General features: G+C 34.9%; 1 protein-coding gene and 2 long non-coding RNA genes across 3 annotated transcripts; 1 reads left to right on the top strand and 2 right to left on the bottom strand.

The window, feature by feature from the left end:
• Positions 1 to 12083: 12083 nt before the first annotated feature.
• On the bottom strand, positions 12084 to 14297 carry LOC116215961 (glutathione S-transferase F13-like). Its single transcript, XM_031551807.1, has 3 exons — positions 13902 to 14297; positions 13496 to 13544; positions 12084 to 12643 (listed from the first exon to the last, which is right to left on the bottom strand). The coding sequence occupies exons 1-3, from the start codon at positions 14055 to 14057 to the stop codon at positions 12186 to 12188; spliced, it is 663 nt and encodes a 220-aa protein (XP_031407667.1). The 5' UTR covers positions 14058 to 14297; the 3' UTR covers positions 12084 to 12185.
• Positions 14298 to 15968: 1671 nt separating this feature from the next.
• Positions 15969 to 19080, bottom strand: LOC116215962. The gene is made up of 2 exons (XR_004158594.1): positions 18592 to 19080; positions 15969 to 16396 (listed from the first exon to the last, which is right to left on the bottom strand). It is a non-coding gene; the product is annotated as an uncharacterized LOC116215962 (long non-coding RNA).
• An 18-nt stretch (positions 19081 to 19098) lies between these two features.
• LOC116215963 lies at positions 19099 to 19823 on the top strand. Its single transcript, XR_004158595.1, has 2 exons — positions 19099 to 19236; positions 19542 to 19823. It is a non-coding gene; the product is annotated as an uncharacterized LOC116215963 (long non-coding RNA).
• The last annotated feature ends 1180 nt before the right edge of the window (positions 19824 to 21003 follow it).

Here is a 21003-nt window from a genome sequence, read left to right as displayed (position 1 = left end):
TATTAAGAGTCCCTGTTATAATTCTCAAGGGAATAATCTGAAAGGAGTTCATTAAGTACTTGATCTTAGCGCAGTACAACGGAGAGTTGTATGCTGCGTTTGGGAAGGATGAATCGCTCCCGGATAAGATGCCTGCGCTCCAGCTCACTCAAGAATGGGACGGCAGTGGTCCACCGGCAAGCTCGTTCTGATCTTGGACGCAGTACATTGGAATCCTGAAGCACCGTCTCAATATAGTCACACTAGAAACAAAGACAGACACAACTTTGGCCCGTGTTAATTCCATCCAAATGGGGTTGTTGCATAGGGTTCGACTCTCTAGGTGCTCTTTCTTTTTCCCTTTATTTCCAAACTTTATTATTTTTATGATATTTTAATCGTCTCGGGCAGTGGTAGTGATAATTCCATCCAAATAAACGAAGATAGTGACGATGGGGTAGGATTTTTCGGGAAGATCTAAGGTACAATAAGTTGCACGTACAATTAAAATAAATTACTCCAATTTCGACTTTATTATTTGAACTTTTAGTTAATTCATTACAAGAATATTAGAATATTGCTACAAGATATTTTGTCAAAATATGATTAATATTTGTCACCAAATGTTTCTCATGACAAATTTTTATGTCACAGCTTTAGTTAAAATAAACTCGTCTTAATAAGTTTGTCGTGACAAAATATTACTTTATCACAATATCAAATCACAAATTGTGACAAAGTTAAATTTTGTAGTTATAAATCATTTTATTATGACAAAATGAAATGTCGCAATATTAAGATGATTTCGTTGCAATAAATATCGTTTGTCATGAAAAATCGATCTTCAATTTTCGAATGAAATATCTGTTTGGATTCAAAGTTGAATTTTAAAATCTTACTTTAACTTAATTCTACTCACAACAAAACAAAATTCTACCCACAACAAAACAAAATAACTCATACAAAGTCAAAGGGTGGACCCTATTTATACCACTCTTTTTCAAAATCAAAATCTGATTTTAAAATGTTACTTACAAATCAAACACAACATAAGAATTTTGGTGAACGGGCTAAAATTTCTATTATTCTTAATATTCCCGTCAATTTACAAGTCAAACGGCCCTTGGCCTGGCGGTTTATATATATATATATATAGGATATCCATTTAATCTCTCTCTCAGTAAAAACTAACATTCAGACATTGAAATTTATAAAGAGATGGGATTCTTTGTAATTTTGGAAGATTAAATCAATCCAAACACTTGGGCAAATGAACTCCGACTCCGTAATTGAGGGGCATAAAGGTCTTTCTATTTTTATTTTATGGGTGGAAGGCATAAAGGCATTTTTCCCTTTGACATATTGGATAGATCACGACAGACATGTATGCTATCAAGTTCGAATTGGATAGATCGCCATAGCCATGTATATTATCAAGTTCGAATCGGATAGATCGCCATAGCCATGTATATTATCAAGTTCGAATTGGCTACTTCTTTGTCTCATATTAAGATATTTTATTTACTTATAGATACAACCTGGCCAAATTGCATTTGCTTTCCATTTTTAATATGGTAGGACTTGGGACAGTTTTTCTTTTTTTTTTTTTCAGTGTAATTACTGATATTCAAAAGTCCAATTTGGTCACGACTAATCATGTCGAGCCGAGTCGACTAACTAAGGGGTAAAGCTCTCATAGCATGAATTTTTACATTCATAATGACTCGAGCCCGAGACTTTGCTTAAGCGGAACAAATGCCGAACCGCTTGAACCAGTCCTCGTTGATTACAAATGTAATATGGGATGACTTGTAACAGTTTTTCTAATAGATAGATGTCACAAGCATATAGATACATTAGGCTTTTAGACTCGTGCGTTGCGTGGACTATAAACATGAACTTACATTGAAAGTTCCATTTATTTATAATATAAGAACTTAAATTTGATAATATTAATTAATGTGAAGTTTATAGTTGCAAACGTGTAAAATATATACAATTTTTAATACTATATAAATTTTAATATAGTATGAAAATACTTAATTTATTTACGATTCTTCACTATTTTCACATTTACATAACCTTAATAAATTATATTTACTTGTACGTGAGCATAGTTTTGTTCTTAAAAATATACCGCATGAATTCTTTTAAATCTTATGATATTTATATAAATCATATAGTAATAAAGTGAATCTTTTTCTCATATCTATTCATTAATTATAATTAAAGTAAATGAATAGAATTATATTAAGTGAAAATTTGTATTATATTTCAGTAACATAAAAAAATTCAAATAAACTAACAAATATAGACTATTTTGTATATCTAAACAAATATACAATCACTTTTCTACCAATGATTATTTAAAACAATTACTAAAAAATAGATTTTTGTATGTATGTATATATATTTCCCGAACCCATATATATTTTATTATTTATTTATTTGATAAATGTTTTGTTAATGTGAGTTAATTGTATCTATTTACAATTAAAGCACTATTTAATGCACTTGTATTCAATTATATATTTATTTGTTTACTAGACCTGTGCATCGTACAAATTTTATAAAATATTATTATAAAAATTTTAATATGAAACAATAAATGGTATGAACTTATAGTTTATATTAACATGTGAAAAGTTTATTTTCATATTATATAAATTTTAATGCGGTGATTTCAAATTTGTGACAAGAGAATATTGTGTATATATATATATATATAAAGTTCTTGAGTAAAATATTCACAACATCATTTCAACTATCAACTTAATTTTAAAAAAAAATTCAAAATTTGAATACTTTTAGATAAAATTATTATTTTTAATTTGATGAAATATTAGTACTTTTATTACCTAGCAAAAATTTTAAACTTCATCATTTACTTAGAATAATGAAGTTTTTATAAATTTGAATACTTTTAGATAAAATTACACAATTACTTGGATAAAAGATTTACTTAATTGAGCTTTTTTAAGAATAATTTATTATTCTTAAAATTTATTGAATTAATTTTAAAATAATTATGGATGATTCTTTATCTTCTTAAAATTACGAATATATTTATTAATTAACAAAATGATTTAAATACATCTTCATATTTTTATTAATTATAATATTAACTATTATCATTTAATTTCTACATACTATATTAACATATGAATTCGTAAGGGTTTTGCTGCTTTATCCCAGTTTATTAGGTTATTGTCAAAGTTTATATACATATATATATATGTATGAGTAGGAGTTCTCAAATTATATATATATATATATATATATATATATATATATCTATAGATAGTTAATAAGTGTTTGACTATAAATACTAGATAGTTAGAAAAGCTGATAAAATGCTCACATGATAGACTATCAAATAGATTACATAGAAGTTCTTTATTTTAATTAATGAAAGTAATTTATAAATTAGATTAGAAATTCTTATTTAAAAGTTACCATTTCACTTGTATTAGAATTTTACCATTTCACCTCTATTTATTACGATACAGTCAAGTTTATATAATATATAGATATATGTTATCGCCTTATACTTTTTTTATTACAAAAGAGAACCATGAGTCTAATATAGAGAATACCAAAATGTGAAATAGAGTGACGTGAAATATTCCACTAAAAGTCGAATTCGCACCGTCCTCAACGTAAGGTGGTTCAAGCAGTTCGTCGCTTGTTTTTCTTAAATAAGATCTTGGATTTGAGTTATGTGAATGGAGAAATTTTTTTGAAAATTTGTACTCCTTAATGCGTTGACTTGACTCAAACTTAATTAGTCAGATCTATTGAGCTTCCATATTCCCAGATTTACATTGAAAAAAAAAAATTTCACAATTACTACTTTCAGACGATAATATGCATCATTACAGTAACCACATTCACTGTGATCTCAGACTTTAGAATTAACAAGGATATCATCTATTATTACATATATATATATATATATTATATAAGTGTCGAGCTCATTATTATATTTCTCCACATTTACTTTCCCAATACGCCCTTCAATTTTGATAAACATGCATATATATCCCTCTAACAGTCTCTTCATTTGAAATCCTTCAAAATATAATTGCACGTACATTTTCATATAATTTCTCTACATCAATCACTTGTAAACATACCTTGTTATCAAATGACATCTCTCGAAGTATGCAAATAAAAAAGTATCTAAACTACGTCTTAAATTTTATTCTATACTTTACTTAAATATAAAAGCGTGAAGCACCCTCTATATTTTTTCATATTTTATTTCCTAAAATACCCTCGTGTTAAATGTATAGTTATGTCAAAGTACGGTTATCATCAATCTATTGTCTAAAACTAATTTCATTCAAGCGTCGACTTAGCCATTACTACGAGGTGCTTTAATGGTGTTTCCAACTCCTATACGGCAAATAAAGTCCGTCAATTGGAAGCACATTTGCTGTCGAGGAACATGGTCGCGGTTGTTAAATCTATAATTCTAAAAAAACCCTTTTGGTGTTTCAGCATATTTAAATTCCAAAACTACCATTCTTTTAATATAAAATTATGAAAAACTCTTATCATGTGAGGAAAATTTAATAGCGATTCACATCATCCGGAAAAATCCTCATTTACCATTGTTTCTATTTTTCCTTTTTGCCTGCTCTTGCCTTCATAAATTTTTGTGCCTTCTCGCTTCGTGCCAGTGCAACCATTCACTCACGTTTACAAGTCTACAATTCCATTTTGTCTTAGCATCCCACACCATGCCGAATTGCAATTTATGTGGCTCATTCCTCTTTAGGCATTTCTCCAATCTTCATTTATAAGTTTTAACCTCCGACCATTCATCATATATATATATGGATATATATATATATATATATATATGCATACATACACTAATCTTAAAACTAATGCTAATAAAGTCTCATGGATTTTTTTTTTTGCGAAAAGAAAAGCAAAGATCTCCCCATTCCTCAATTAAGCAGCCATGTCTCTTTCATCTAGGAATGTGATCTTCTTCTCAATCACTAATCAGTGCCCTCCGAGCCAAAAGTCAAAATCTCTCCCTCTTTTGTCTCCCCATTCCTCAATTATCGTATGAACAAATCAGACTGTTGTTGTTTCCCCCGTGGAAGTTTTAAAACAGCCACAAATGCTACATCAAATATCTAAAGTATTAATATCTATTATCCAATTACCCCAATATTTTTTCTTATTTGAAAATATACTCTTACTGTACGGAAATTCAATGAACTCTTACTAAATCAATTCGAGTCGAGTCAACTTATTAAAAGATAAACTTTTCTTAATCGTGAATTTTTTTCACGAGACTCAAATGTAAAACTTTATTTAAAAAAATAAGGGTCGAACAACTTATATTTAATTTAATGTTTTTCTCGGCGTGTCTCGTCCGCATAAATCATATCTAGAGGTTTTGTTCCCCGTCGTTCTCCCATGAGGACCGCTGCATATAAGATTCCAAGGCATATTAGAGAAAAGAAAAAACCAGTCAGTACCACGTAATTTACTTGAAAATGTTTGATTAGTAACTGTCACGTGTTTATCAATTTCACTGTATTATATTCCATTTTCATCTTACCAGATATTTTGGTGTTTAGATGTATAAATATTTGAATTCTTAATACACTAACGTTACTCAGAGTTTAATTGGATATTTGCAATTTTTTTTTCCATTTTCATTTGAATAGAGGAAACAATTTTACAATGGTAAGGAGACTTTTCTTCAGTATTCCTTGAATTCTGCATAAAATTACGTAGGCCTTATTTGTTGAATTAGAAGATCGTCGTATGTAATGGAGATAACGCCCCATGCAAGGCTACGCGCCAAGAGAAGACGACAAGTTTGGAAAGGGGAAGCGACGAGAGGAAAAAATCGTGGAAAAGATATGGTTAGTGATCGATCATTTGATTCTTGCACCCTTGGATAATCTCAAATATAGTGGATAATTTTGAAATTCTTTGGAAGTTGCTTTTTAGATATTAAAGATAATTGTATTGGATTTTCCTTATTAATTGCTTGCTTGTCATCATCTCCTTCACCTGCACGAAATTCCAATTGCAGGTCCTATTTCGTCCAAAACAATGATAAATTACATTTAAAAAAAGTAACATATTTTGCTAAAATTCTCAATTTTGACCTAAATTTTCTTTTATAACCAAAAAATCATCATTTTCCATTTTGTTTTAGAAATGATATACCGTCCAACTCCATCAACGTTTCCCACTCATTTGCTTAATGAACGTTAATGCGGAACCACTTCTACACATACAATCGCTCCTTGCACGCCACCTCATAAAAAATTAGAAATTATCAAAAATTCGAAGAAAATATTAAGAAAAATTACAAAATACTAAGAAAAATTCAGAATTTTTCTTATTCTAAAATAAAAATACAGAAAATCCCAAAAAATGGATTTTTTTAAAAAATATTTAACATTTGGGAAAATTTGGAAAATGAATAAATTTTCAGAAAAAATTTCAGAAAATTCAGGAAATTTTAAAAAATAAAGAAAAATCAGAATAAAATTGTGAAAATTTCAAACATAAATAGAAAAAACTAAACAAAAATTCAAAAACAATTAAATAAATTTCAGAAAAAAATTAGAAAAAATAAATATAATTACTAGAAAATTAGGAAAAATTAAACATAAAATTTATACAATTTTACGAATTGAAAGAAAATTAATACAAGTTCCTCCTAGAAAACCATTCATGGAAAGTTACAGGTGGACTAGATTAGTCAAGAATTCAACTCAGAAAAATCACTCTGGAGGTAGTTCACTCAGAAAAAATTTAGACAATTTCCCTAAGTTTATGATGTGTCTCGACTCAATCTGAAGCATCCCTGATAGGCAATTATTACAAAGCTCAAGGCTGATTTGTCTGATTCTTGACTAACCTTTTTCGTCTCAGCAATTGAATTTAATGGATGTGGATAGCAGGCTATATTTGGGACAAAATGTAAATTGGTGGTTTTTTTGTTAAAAATTAATTAGATTAAAAATGAAAAGTCCCGCAAAACTTGGGATTTTATGTAATTTACCCAAGAGAAATGTCCTTTTTTATGGCGTACTGTGGGTCAAAAGGATGCATAACATGAAAGCAATTTTTCGATGGGTTGCATTCAATAGCTGCCAAAATATATGAATTAACGCGGCCTCAGGTGTTAGGTGGTTATGGAAAGATTGTGCAAAACAAATCTTCATAATATATATATATATATATATATATATATAATTAGAAGTGCTAGGTCTACGGGTCTTTCTTGTAGCAAAAAAACTAAAAGTAAAATTATATAAGAAAAATGAAAATGATGATTAAAAAGACCCTAAATGGAAGAGCAAATATGTATTCAACATTTCTTTAGTTTTTCTATGCTTTTTTTGATTAACTGATATATTTTTCGATAACGAGAATTATTCAGGTTTTGTCAAATCCCGTGATCCATGTAAATGTTGGGTCCTTCAATTTGGAGGAAGTTGAGCTCAAATTGTATTGGGCTTTTATCGGGCTTTAATAGGCCCACGGACCCATTTTGTTAGGGTTTATTTTTCAGCAAACCAGCGGGGGAATAGGAGCAGCAGATCAGCACAGAATAACAGAGAGGAACAGAGCAAAATTCGAATCGACAGGGGCAGCGCGCAGCTGGAGATCAAACCTCGATCGGGACGTCAAGGGAACTCCGATTGGGACGAAATTTTGACAGCAGCTTCACAACACATGGGGCTAAGTTTTGAACGGTCAGAATTTCAATTCGAGCTCTGTAGGTGCTGTTTCAGCTGACTTTGTGAACCACCCAGTGTGGGTGACGAATTTAGTGTTTGAGTGATCCAAGAGAGTGTTTCTCTTGAGTTTGGTGATCCAAGGGTTTACCCTTGATGAAAGACATTGTATAACCTTCATTCATAGTGGATCGTTGATTCGGAGTTGGTCCTGTGGTTTTTCCCCACATCGGGGTTTTCCACGTAAAATTCTTGGTGTTCTTTTACTTTACTGCTTGTTGGTTGATTTGATTAGTTCCTATATCGATTACACTAGTAGGGGAGAAAGATTAATCGCTGCGTTATTATTTGGTTGAGTACATCCCTTCCCAACAGTAAATACCTCGCAAATCCATGGAATAAGTCCTATTAAACCGACAATACATGTTGTCTTATATGTGTTCGTTCCTCAGGGGTGCAGCATCGCCGGGCATTGGAGGGTGCGCACGAGGCTGCTTCTGGTGATGTCTTAGTGGATAGTATAGTTTGGTAACAAATGACAAAAAAGAATGGGAAAATAAAATATAAAAACAATGACAAAGTGAGAAAAGGGGGGCAGAATTATCTGACCGTAGATGGCCAACATCGCATGCAATGAAATATCAATAGCTGAGTTGTGTAATCATGGCCTTGTATGCATGGGTAGCAAAGGTGAACTGATTAAGATCATGGAGAAGAAGCAAGATATGGAGAACGCAAAGTGACATTGATTAAAGCATTAGTACGATTTCCGGATAGCAAGTTGTGTGGGCTACAGGTCTGATTGTAGAGTTGAATCCCTTGGGTAGAGGCGGGTGAGAAGGAACAAGGGAGTACCAATGACATCAAGATGAAGTACAAACAAGTAAACAAATCATCATAAATAAAACCATTCAAAGGAATAACATCATATGAATAGCGTTACAGACTATCAAGAAAAATAAAGCGTCGAGATAGAAGATAAATAAGGTAAAAGTTATCTAAACTCTAATCCCATTATTATAATCGTTAACAGTATAAAGAGGTTACTCATAGCTGAGTAATCGAGAGCTTTAGCTCATGATACCAAGGATATTTCATTTCATTTGACTTAAAAATAAATAAATAAATAAATAAATAGAAAAAGAAGTCTTAATACATACTCATTGAGACCAATTGCCAAGCCAAATTCGCAACAATGCTAGGACCAAACTGAAGAAGATATGGCAATTATTTGCTGTGCTGCTAATTGTAAGGGGGACTCTGTTCACTTCATCCTTTGGTTAGCTCAGCTCCAAATATTTGGTGTAAATATATGTTTGGCTGCTCTGGATCCACCAATCGGTAATAAAACATTACGGGAAAAAAAAAGAGTGGGATAATAATTCGTACGGACGGATGACTTTTTATATAGAGGGATAGAAATTATGAGTATTGAATATATATGATATTGCCTACACAAAAAAAATATACATGAAATTGCATCGTATTCAAAGATGATAACTGGGAAAGAACGAGTGTTCTTAAAGTAGTTAAATAAGAAACAATTGCACGTGCTATACTAGTAGTTTACAAAAAATACTTAACAGTTCAAAATTATTTTAAGTTTATTAAGAAATTATTGTTGAAATTTAAATTAACTCTTGAAAGTTTTATTATTCTTTAAGAAGCAAGTCATACTTCCCATACATCAAATATAACTATCAAGAAAAATGATACAAAATGTGTTAAAACGAACACATTTAATACATCAATTGAAACTATAAAAGAACAATTAATTAATCATATATCAGAATTTTCCTTTTTTTTTTCGCATTGATGGTCTTCATTTTCACTCTCACATTAATGATCTTCATTTGACATTATGGGCCCTCCCAATATCAAGGATAAGATAGTATTGGCCCAATGAGTATAGGTCCAGGCCCTCCAACAGCTTATCGTAAGCCCATTTCTTAGCAACACCCGCTTGGAAGAGCTTTTATCCTTAATAGGTTAATCTAGTTCGAACTTGAATTATTCGGGGCTATTAAACTTCCAGATATCAAATGACGCGAAAAAAAAAACACCGGGGCTAATTTAAACTAATTTGGACCGTGAGCTCTCCTGGGAAGGGCACTAGTATAGGGTTCCAAAAAATACATTTATTATTGCGCATGTGACCTATTTAAATTTAGAGTTAATAGGTAATTTGATCTCTGACATTCGATAGTTATATCAATTTGGTCCTAAGTTTATCAATTTACATCAGTTTGGTCCTTATTATATCATTTAGGTCCCTTACTTAACAAAATTGCACCAATTTGATCCTTATTACATCAGTTGGATCCCTTACTTTAAAAAATTGCATCAATTTGGTCCCCTAGTTATATCAATTTGGTCATTTGTCACATCATTTAGTCCTCCATGGCATTCTATTAACTGTAGGTGTTGACGTCGTTAAATTAGCTATCATTGTTATATTAGTTTGGTACAATGTTACATCAAATAAGTCTTTCTTCATTTTCTTTTTCTATTTTCCCCTTTTACACCAAAAAAAATGAGAAGAAGAAGGCCAGTGGGGGAGCTCCTATAGGGGGGCCCCTACCCACGACCTCCTCGGAGATGAGGTCGTCGGAGGGCTCAATACCCTCTAGCGACCTCGCCTAATGGGAGGTCACTAGTGGTGGAGCCCCTCTCGAGCTCCCCTCAATTCAAGGGAACGAAGGGGAGCTCGGGTAGGGCTCCCTTGTTTTTTTCTTCTTCTTCTTCTTCTTTTTTTTCTTTGAGGGGGTGCCCCGCTCTTTTCGAAAGAGAGGGACAGAGTGGGGAGCCCTCACCCAAGCTCCCCCTCGTTCCCGGCAGGGGAGCCCCTCCTAAGCTTTCCTTGTTTCTAGGTCGCCAAAGGGTTCCGGAGCCCCCTACTGTTCTTCTTCGTTTTTTTTTTTTTTTATTTCTTTTGGAGTGAAAAAGGAAAATGAAAAATATACTGATCTGAGGGACCTATCTGATATAACACATATCCAAATCTATAATAATATTATATCAGATGATGAACTAGCACTAGCACATCAAATTCGTCCCTCAAAACTTAACAACAAGTAGACATCGTTAAACCAATGATGCCAATCCAAACTAGAGCGACTCACTTGATGTTATTGTGACTTATTCGATGTACTATATGATCTTTATGGACTGAATTGATTCAAAATGGAAAAGAGAGAGACCTAATTGATGTTTGAAGGACCTATTTGATGTAATTTCAAAAAGTGAAGGACCAAATTGATAAAACAAATAAGCCAGGGATCAAATTGACAGGACTATCAAAAGTCAGGATCAAATTACCTATTTACTCTTAATTCTACCATGGCAATGACTTATTTGAAGCGTAAAGGTCAATGCATTTTCGCTGACACATCAGCCAAAATACAGATAAACATGAACATAGAACAGATGTTAGTTGAATGGAACGTGCATTGTGATGGTCAAAATTCAATTATATCTTATTATGCTTGATAAATACTAAAATCCAAGTAACTGCAAAATTATGCGAGAAAATACTTCACATTAGACTACTTACATGACCTGTGTTACTGGACTTGCTGTTCTCCTGAGATGTGAAAATTAATCGGACAAAACGAAACATCATTGATTGTATAAAATATAGATTTGAAATAAAAAATAAAAAAACAATCGAGTATTAATTATACTGAGAGCCATGTGCCACTGTTTCCTAGGATAAACTTGCAAGCCAGAACTAGTGAGCAACATGGAATACGATCCATACAAACTCAGACACAATATGAGAGTAGTTGAACATGATCAAAACGGATTTAGTATACCAGCGTACGTTCTCACTTGATAATCAATGAGATTATTCACGTCTCTTTATGAACTAATTAGGATTTTCATTTTGTTATAATAAGTGTGTAGTCCTCTCTTGTAACCGAAAAAAAAAACAGAGAGAGATCCACTACAACAAAGTAATTTATTAGCAACTAATTAATCAATTTTAATTGCTAAAAAGTCACTTTTAACAACTAAAATATTTTTCAATCAAACATATATTTAGTTACGTGGCAACTAATGTGTAACTATAGGCTATAGCAATTACATTTTACCTCTTAGTAAAGTGAAAAATGTAATTGTTAAAAAATTCATTAAGCAACTGATAAACTCTAGCAACTATAATTTTAGTTATTAAAGAACAAAATATAGTTATTAAAGTTTATATAAGCTAAAATAATTTGATTTTATTTCAATTATAACAGCTTAATAACTAAATAAATCGGCAGCTAAGTATATATATGATTAAAATATATTTTAATTGTTAATGGTAACTTTTTATCAACTAAAAACTGATCATTTGTTAAAAAATTATTTTGTTATTGAGAGACAGAGAGGTTGAACATTATTCCAAAACGACAATATCTCATAATAGCCACATCACCTTCAGTTTCACATAATTATTTTTCTTTTTCTTTTTATCTATTGACCTGCAATTTCTTATTTATCCCCTATTGTCATGCCCCCAGCCACCTTCTTAAAGGCATCCCTAGAGGAAATGTCCTCCCACCAGGCCTTAACCCGGGGCCTCTCATTGACCACATGGCCCCACGGGGTCTTCATGAAGTAGAACATCATAGGCATGTGGTGGAGATCAGCCAAGCTATAGAAGTCCCCCGCCAAGTACTTGGTCTGGCCTAGCCTGTCCTCGTAGACATCGAGCACCATCCGGAGCTTCTCCAGATGCTCGTCGATGATGGCCTGGTTGGACGACTTGCCATACAGTGGGGCGAGCAAGTGCTGGTAGAATATTGGGTAAATTGCCGGATGGAACTGGTGGGACTCCACCTCTGCCCAGACCTTGACCAAGGCCGACTCCTCCAAACTATCGTGGCGGATGAGATCGGTGCCCTGGTCCTTGAACTTGTTCGAGACGTATTCATTTATTGCCCGGGATTCTGGTCCAAAGAAGCCATCGAGTAATGTAAGCGCATCTCAATTATGCCATTTTCTTTTTGCTTTAAAGATATATGTAAAGTTAAATGGTTTGACGAAGTTTATGAATCACATCGTTGACTGACCGTTCAGTCCCACGAAATTAATCAATGTAGGAAGGAAAGGCAAATTAATGAAAGGGTCTATATTCCTACTATACTATATGAGACTATTATAGAAATTATGAAAAGGGTTACTTAGCTAAGAAAAAAAAAAGAGAAATTATGAAAAGGGGTCTAAAAGTCATATATCTTGCAATAATTGTTATCTAAATTACTGTTGGCGGTTAAGAGTATTGAGTTAACTCATATCAAAAATTTGAAAAGCGTTTCCTAGATATATATATATAAAAGACAATCAGGCCGACCATCTTATCGGCTCAAGATTTTAAGGTCGACATGAGCTTAATCACTTGTAGGATCAATAAAATCATCATATGACAAAAGTAGACGACAAAAGTGGGAATTATGGATGCACCTGAAATCACATCACAGAGTGATAAAGAAATCTCACCTAACTGCACTCACTATAATTAATATTTTTCTTCTTTGTTTTTCCAAAAACTTATTAAAAACTTTGGTTTTAGGGAGCCTCTTGAGTCCCAGGGTCGGACGACCCGTCGCCCAGGCCCTGAAACTGTTGGATGAATATTCCATAGCAGAGGGTTATCCTCCAGTCCAATGATCCTGGGAGCATCGGAATGTTCCGGCCCCGGGACTGTTACATTTTTCATCCGTTTTTTTATTTTTTTTTATGGAATTTGATCATCTGCTCAATAATTCAGTGGGACGAGAAAAGGAAACCCGTAAACTTACCAAATAGAGTTAAGTTCCCATCCTCTAGCACTGGGATTTGGCCAAACGGCTGCACAGTGCACACACGTAAATTGACAGTGAGATATACACGAAAATTTCGATAGATATTCAATTTCTGTTCTTTTTCCAGCAGAAACTTAACGCAAGATATGTTAGACCTACCGTTGTGGAAAAAAAAAAATCAATCCTAAGGTATTATAAAACGATGTGAAAAATTAACTTCTGACTGAGCTATCCCACGAGCCTATGGAGCCAGGAAGTCAAGAACCGTACTCCAAAATTCTTGCCGACTTACAGCGCGATAAATCGAGCTTAAAACACGTTGCGGCATCCCGGTTCATGCAAGAAAACATGTTTCGAGAACTGGACACGTCTGAATACAATAGGTTTAGATGTACACGCTTACGTTTTTGGAGAGGAAGGGAGGCTGTTTGTGTTCGACGGCGACGAAGAAATCGACGAGGACGAGTTCGAACTCGACTCCCTTCTCGTGGAGACATATCATCGACCTCGCAGCACATGATGACATCGGTATCCCGTGAAGCCTCAGCTTCTGCGCCATTGATAATATAAACTTGAGAGAGACGCAGAGAGAGTAGTTTGATGAGGGAAAATGATCCGAGAGAAAGTGATTAAAACGGCTGTTGTGCTGCCCTTTTTATAATAGGGGAGTGGTTACATGCGTCAATTGGTCATGCCATATGGGACGTAGTGGCAGACGAAATGTTATAATCAAGAATATGTAAATTACTCGCCGCCTGGTATGGGGGAGAGAATGGAGAGATTAGCTGGAAATACAAAAATTTTGTTTGGTAACTATTGAAGAAATCAATCATATGGATTGATATAACGTAGGAAATCATGAAAAATCTTTTATATTTATGGAATGTTAATTATTATGTAATATTATGTTTCTATATTAGTTGTAATCATTATCTATAAATAAGAACAATTTCTGCACAATTATACGTGTAGGTTTTATACTAATTTTCTATATCTTTTATGGTATCAGAGCGAGACAACCTTAGTACTGACTGAAACTCCCACCAACCTCAATTTTGCTCAACACTACATTTTCATTCTACCCAAATTCTCTCATGGCAATCAAGGCTCTTCCGACATCCCAATTCTCCAAAACCTCTTTGATTCAATAGCAAGCTCGCGTGCTTTTTTCCTCCTTTTCCTCCTTACACAAGCACATTTCAAAGGCTCTATTATTTTTCACTTACTCTAGTGGTCTTAGCCCTCTTTTAGGGCCATCCTCTCCTTCCAAGTCGCTCTCTCATTCTGTGGTCATCTTTGTTTACTCTCTTTCTCAATAAACTCATCAGTGTGGCCTTCTCTGTGTCAAGACCTAGTTTTGTATCTCCTCTCTTGAATTGAGTTGAGTTATGCTCCTCATTAATCTCTCACTGCGAACAAAGTTCTTTTTTTTCCCTTCTTGTAGGCCACTCGTACTGCTACTCCCAAGATCTAGCCACGATCTTATCATCTTGAGCTCCCTCTCAACGGTGTCCCTTCTCATTTTTCTTTCAACATCTCCTTCAAGTCACAATGAACCGGCCCATACCAATCAAGTTCCGGTCACATTTTCATCTTCTCTATTTCAGGAACCGTTTCGCTTACTGAGAAGTAATGCAAGTCATCACTTCAAATTAGATTTCCACCGATCTAGCATTTTGATTTCATCAGCTTCTCTTCACAGCATGGTTTACTCGGAACAAATTCAAGCTTAACGTCCTATATATTCAGTTGTGCTTGTGAGGGAGTATTGGAGAGAATCGAGGATATTGATTGATATGATCTAGAAGATTATTAAAACTCTTTTATATTTATGGGATATTAATTATTATGTAATATTATGTTTCTATATTGGTTGTAATCCTGATCTATAAATAAGAACAATCCCCACACCATTATATTTGTGAGTTTTATACCAATTCTATATATCTTTTAGTAACAAAATCAAATTTAATTTAAATTAACTTTATTTTACTTTTTAGTCAATTCAATGATACAATAATTACTTTTTATTTTATTTTTTCAAATTCTCTCATATTTTTTCTTATCTATTATTACATTTAATTTTTTAATATTAAATTTTCTCAACTATTAAACATTTTTTCCTCAATTCAACAAAACAATCATTAATTTTTTATTTTGTTTTTCAAATTCTCTCACATACTTTTCCCAAGTACTTTTGTCTTCATTTCCTCAAATCAAACTAAATCAAATTAAATTAAACTTAATTTCGTTATTAAACGCTATGAAAATTTCTTTTTAATATATAGGAATGAAATACCCCTTTTGCCCCCTAAATTATGCAAATCGGGTCCTTTTACCCTCTAGTTTTTTTTTCGGTATGAACCATGATTTTCGAAAGCCTAATTGGGTCCCGACTAATCTAATTGAGCTGAGTCGGTCCACTAAGAGGCAAAACTCTCTCATGATGGATTTTATACATTAACCAGAATAAATGTCAAAACGCTTTGAACCAATCCACGTTGGTTATCCTCTAGTTTATTTTTTGGGAACATCTGCACTCTCAACCATGATTAGGGGAAGATGTACCTTCTATCGTTAGTATTTCCATTACAATTATAATGTGCATTGCACATGACTCGATTGACTCAATAGAAATATTATAAGAATAATAAAAATTCAAGCACTCACAGAGTCGAACCCTCTATGACATAACCCGATCCACCTCTTCTGCACTGCTAATCCCGCTGCCAACCAACACCTACCACCACGAGGTCGCTGGTGACCACTAAGGCCGTTGACGACCTCGCAGGGTGGATGGTGCCAGCATCTGTGAGTAGAGAGGGAGAGCTCAGGAGTGAGGACTAGGGCCTGCTGGTGACAGCTGCTGAAGCTGCGCGATCTGAGCATCCAAATCTCCTAAACATAAACCATATCCAAGAAAAACAACGAAACCCAAGTAAGATTTAGAATTGATGGAACTGTAGCTGACTCAACTTCACTGTTGTTGTTTGTTTGCGATTCTGGACGAATGTTGTTTGTTTGTGTGCGTTTGTTTTCACTAAAATAAATGAGATTTGATTCAAATGGTTCATAAGAATTTCATTTCTTCACGACTAAATTCAATTCGAACAGAATTAGTCAAGTTTTATTAAAATTCTCGATATCATAGAAACACTGGGGAAAAAAAAAGACAGACGCAACTTTGGCCCGTGATAATTCCGTCCAAATCGGGTTGTCGCATAGGGTTCGACCCTCTAGTTGCTCTTTCTTTTGCCCTTTATTTCCAAACTTTATTATTTTTATAATATTTTTATCATCACGGGCAGTGCTAGTGATAATTGCATCCAAATAAACGAAGATAGTGACGATGGGGAAGGATTTTTCGGGAAGATCTAAGGTACAATAACTTGCACGTACAATCAAAATAAATTATTCCAATTTCTACTATATATTTAAACTTAATAACAGAAGTAAATTATTAACAAAAGAAGTGAAATTACACATACTACGAAGTAAATTACACAAAATTTTAAAATAATATTCACATATATTTCGAAAAAGTATATTTACTTCACTTATGAGTAAAATACTTAACTTTTAATTACATATTTAGTAATTTATTTGATAGTATGATGCAATCAATTTTATCGATTGTATCGTAGACTTTTCCATATTTTTCCTACATCATGGCTAAGGGGGCAATTATTTCAAAAAAAAAATCGAATACCAGCTTGCATCCTAAGAATTTTGGTAAATCGAATACCAGGCCCCTGGCCTGGCGGTTTATATATATAGAGAGAGAGAGGATATCCATTTAACCACTTTCTCAGGAAAAACTTACATTCAGACATTGAAATTTATACTGTCAAGAGATAGGATTCTTTGTAATTTTGGAAGATTCAATCCTAACCCTTGGGGGGTGGGGGGCAAATGAACTCCGACTCCATAATTTAGGGGGCATAAAGGTCTTTTTATTTTTATTTTTTGGCTGGAAGGCGTAAAGGCGTTTTCCCTTTGACCTATTGGATAGATCACGACAGACATATATGCTATCAAGTTCGAATTGGATAGATCACGATAGCCATGAAAGTTATCAAGTTCGAATTGGCTACTTCTTTGTCTTATATTAAGATATTTATTTGCTTATTTATTGATACAACCTGGCGAAATTACATTTGCTTTTCATTGATAATACGGGATGACTCGTAATAGTTTTTTTTTTTTTGTAAAGTGTGAAATCTAGTACTTGAAAATTCAATTGAATCCTATTATGAGATATGTTCAGGATATGCTAAATTTTCTAAGATAATAACTCGGGATACACTTTGTAATCTGTTTATTATTGTAATCTCCTTAGATTAGGCATCTTTTGATACTTACCTAGAATTAGTTTCTTCTTGTTTCCTCTATAGCAAGAGAGTGGATTTGTATATATGTAATCTCCTTGGCATCAATAAGATCAGAGAACCTCCAAGACAATTTTGTGTATTATCATGGTATCAGAGTAAGGTTTCAATGGAAGCTTCTGAGACCCGAGATTAATTTTTGAGGAAGGATGGCAAGGACAGAGGACAAAGCAGAAGACTCTGGGAAAGGGATGCAGGCTTCAACTACATTCAAGATTAGTACATCGGATTCAACGGGGTACAGATTACCTCTTGTTTCCTAAGCAGAGAGAACTACTTGACATGGTCGAGAGCGATGAAGATCGCACTCACGGCGAAGGGAAAGCTGGGATTCGTGGAAGGCAAAGTGCCAAAGCCACTAGCAGGAGACCCCAATCTGGAAAACTGAGGAATGTGTCACTCCCTCATCCTAGCCTAGATATTCAACGGATTAGAGAAGGAACTCCAGCCGAGTGCGGCCTATGCAACAAAAGCCAAAACCCTTTGGGATGATCTCAAGGAGAGATACTCTCAAGGGAACAAAATGAGAATCTATCAATTGAAGTCAGACATAAGTTTATAAAGGCAAGGAGGCAGGACTATCCAAAGGTATTACTCGGGCATCAAGACACCATGGGACGAGCTCGAAATTATCTCGAGTCATCGGGATGCTCCCGTGATGCAACAACTCGATATGTAGCTTAGAGGGAGAAGAAGAAAATTTACCACTTTTTGATGGGATTGGATGATGAGTTCTGTGGCGTGTGGTCTGACATCATTAGAATCGAATCCTTATCGACAATGAGTAAGGTTTATCTGATGATTTCGGAGGAGGAAAAACAACACGCTATGGCTCGATCTAGAGACGCAGCACACACGCCTGATGGGGGAACTGAGTTGGGAGCCTTTGCGGCCAGGAACTTGAGTGAGAATTGGCAGAGGCAGAGGTGGACTTCTGAAGGAAAACCGATCTGCGATCACCGTGGGTGACTAGGCCATGTCAAGAGCTCCTATTGGGCTCTCCATGGTCAACCTGCAAACGGAAGCAGCAAGGAAAGAGGCAAGAAATCGAGAAGCTATGGGAAGAAGATGGCACAAACCCAGTGGAAGGGATCTAGGCAGAGTGCAAGGCAGTGGAGTGGAGGCCGAATGATGACAGCCAATGTTGCACATGAACTCACAGCTCTAGGCGGTGCGAGGAACAATCTCTCGGGGCAGTCCAGGAATGGAGGGCACACAGCCACGGCGAACGCCGTTCATGAAGGGAGGGTGTCAACCAGCACAGGAGGCTCACTCACGGGTCTGTCCGGCGCCCAATTTGAAACCCTACTCAACATGATCGCAGCTCACGAGGGGCGAAATGAGTCACTTGTCAGTAATGATGATTTCGTTTTTTTCAAGAAAGGATAATGGATAATTGACACTGGTGCCTCGAGGCATACGACAGGATGTGGAAATAATCTGAGTAATTTGAGATTGATTGATGACAACCTCTCTATCCTAATAAGAATTCCACTTGAGTAACAAGTGTTGGGACTGTTCAGCTTGGAGATTCGTTTATTTTGCAGGATTTTTTATTTGTGCCGGCATTCAATTATAACCTGATCTCAGTTGGTCAACTAAGCAAAGATATGGACTGTCTTATAACTTTCTTACCCGAGCTATGTCTTATACAGGACCGCGTATCAAAGAGGACGGTTGGATTGGGTAAGCTGCAAAGGGGGGGTCTACTACCTACAATGGGTGGCATCCTCGGCATTGGCTTGTTAGGCATTATGAGTTGGCTCAAGAGACATCTGGCATAAACGTCTTGGGCATCCATCCAGTGATATTACAATAAAGGAGATTGATTTTGATTTTAGTTATTTGAAGAATAAGAATTGTGATGTATGTCTTCGAGCCAAACAGACTCGTTCACAATTCAATTTGAGTTCGAATAAAGCTTCTGCATCATTTCATATTGTGCATTGTGATTTATGGGGTTCTTACGGGGAGAAAACATTATCTGGAGATAGTTATTTTTTACTATTGTGGATGATCATAGTCGGGCATTATGGTTATATTTGTTGAGGGATAAGTCTGGAGCAAGAGAGAGTTTGATAGGCTTTTGCAATTTAGTCAAAAATCAATTTGGAACAACTATTCAGGTAGTTCGAAGTGATAACGGTTTAGAATTCCTATCTCGAGAACTGTAGGATTTCTTCTTTCGAAACGGGATTATACATCAGACGTCCTATACGGACACACTGCAGCAAAATGGAAGAGTCGAAAGAAAGCATAGACATATCCTTATTGCACGAGCCTTATTGTTTCAGACATCTCTTCCAACACGTTTGTAGGGAGAAAGTATTGCGATAGCGGCTCACTTGATCAATATAATGCCGACGCAAGTGCTAAAGGGCAAAAGTCCCTATGAGGTTCTTTTCCAGAGAAAGCCAAATTATTCGAATCTACGAGTAGTTGGTTCACTGTGTTATGCGCATTATCGACCACGTGATAAGGATAAACTTGTTGAGAGATCTCGGAGATGCATATTTGTAGGTTATCCCCATGGGAAGAAAGTGTGGCGAATGTTCGATTTGGAGAAATAAGAGTTTTTTGTTTCAACAGATGTGCAGTTCTGTGAAAGTGAATTTCCTTACGAGAAGATTGGTCGTCCCAAGATGAGCGCGGGAAATCCTTTATTTTTTCAAACATGGGCCGAGGAGAATGTCGAAGGAGAGGGGAAGTTGAATGAAATTTGGGATGATGGTGAAGGAATTCGGGATGGAAGTGAAAAGGGCCAATAAAGCGTGACTAGGCCGACATTAAAAGAGGAAAGGAGGGCCCGTCCTTTAATGGGAGAGCCAGAAAGGGAAGGAAAAGCCCTATTTTTCTAGGCGGCCCACGGATGAATGGACGAAATGGACGGGCGAAACAAGAATAAGAAAGTCCACAATGAAGCAAGCCCAATGAATCAATGGAACGGGCTGGTCGGGATGCAATAACCAGTCCACAGCCGAATAGCTCCAGTGGGTCGGATGTGTCCACCCCAGTTTAGGCACAGAGTCTCCAGCCCGGAAGACAACCTAATCGAGCCTGGCAGATTGAGAACATTGAGATCGGTACAGAAGAATAGACTACGAAGAGCCAGGAAGT

Source organism: Punica granatum, chromosome 8, assembly GCF_007655135.1.
Source record: "Punica granatum isolate Tunisia-2019 chromosome 8, ASM765513v2, whole genome shotgun sequence".
Taxonomy (NCBI): Eukaryota; Viridiplantae; Streptophyta; class Magnoliopsida; order Myrtales; family Lythraceae; genus Punica; species Punica granatum.
This window is presented reverse-complemented; position numbering and strand designations above follow the sequence as displayed.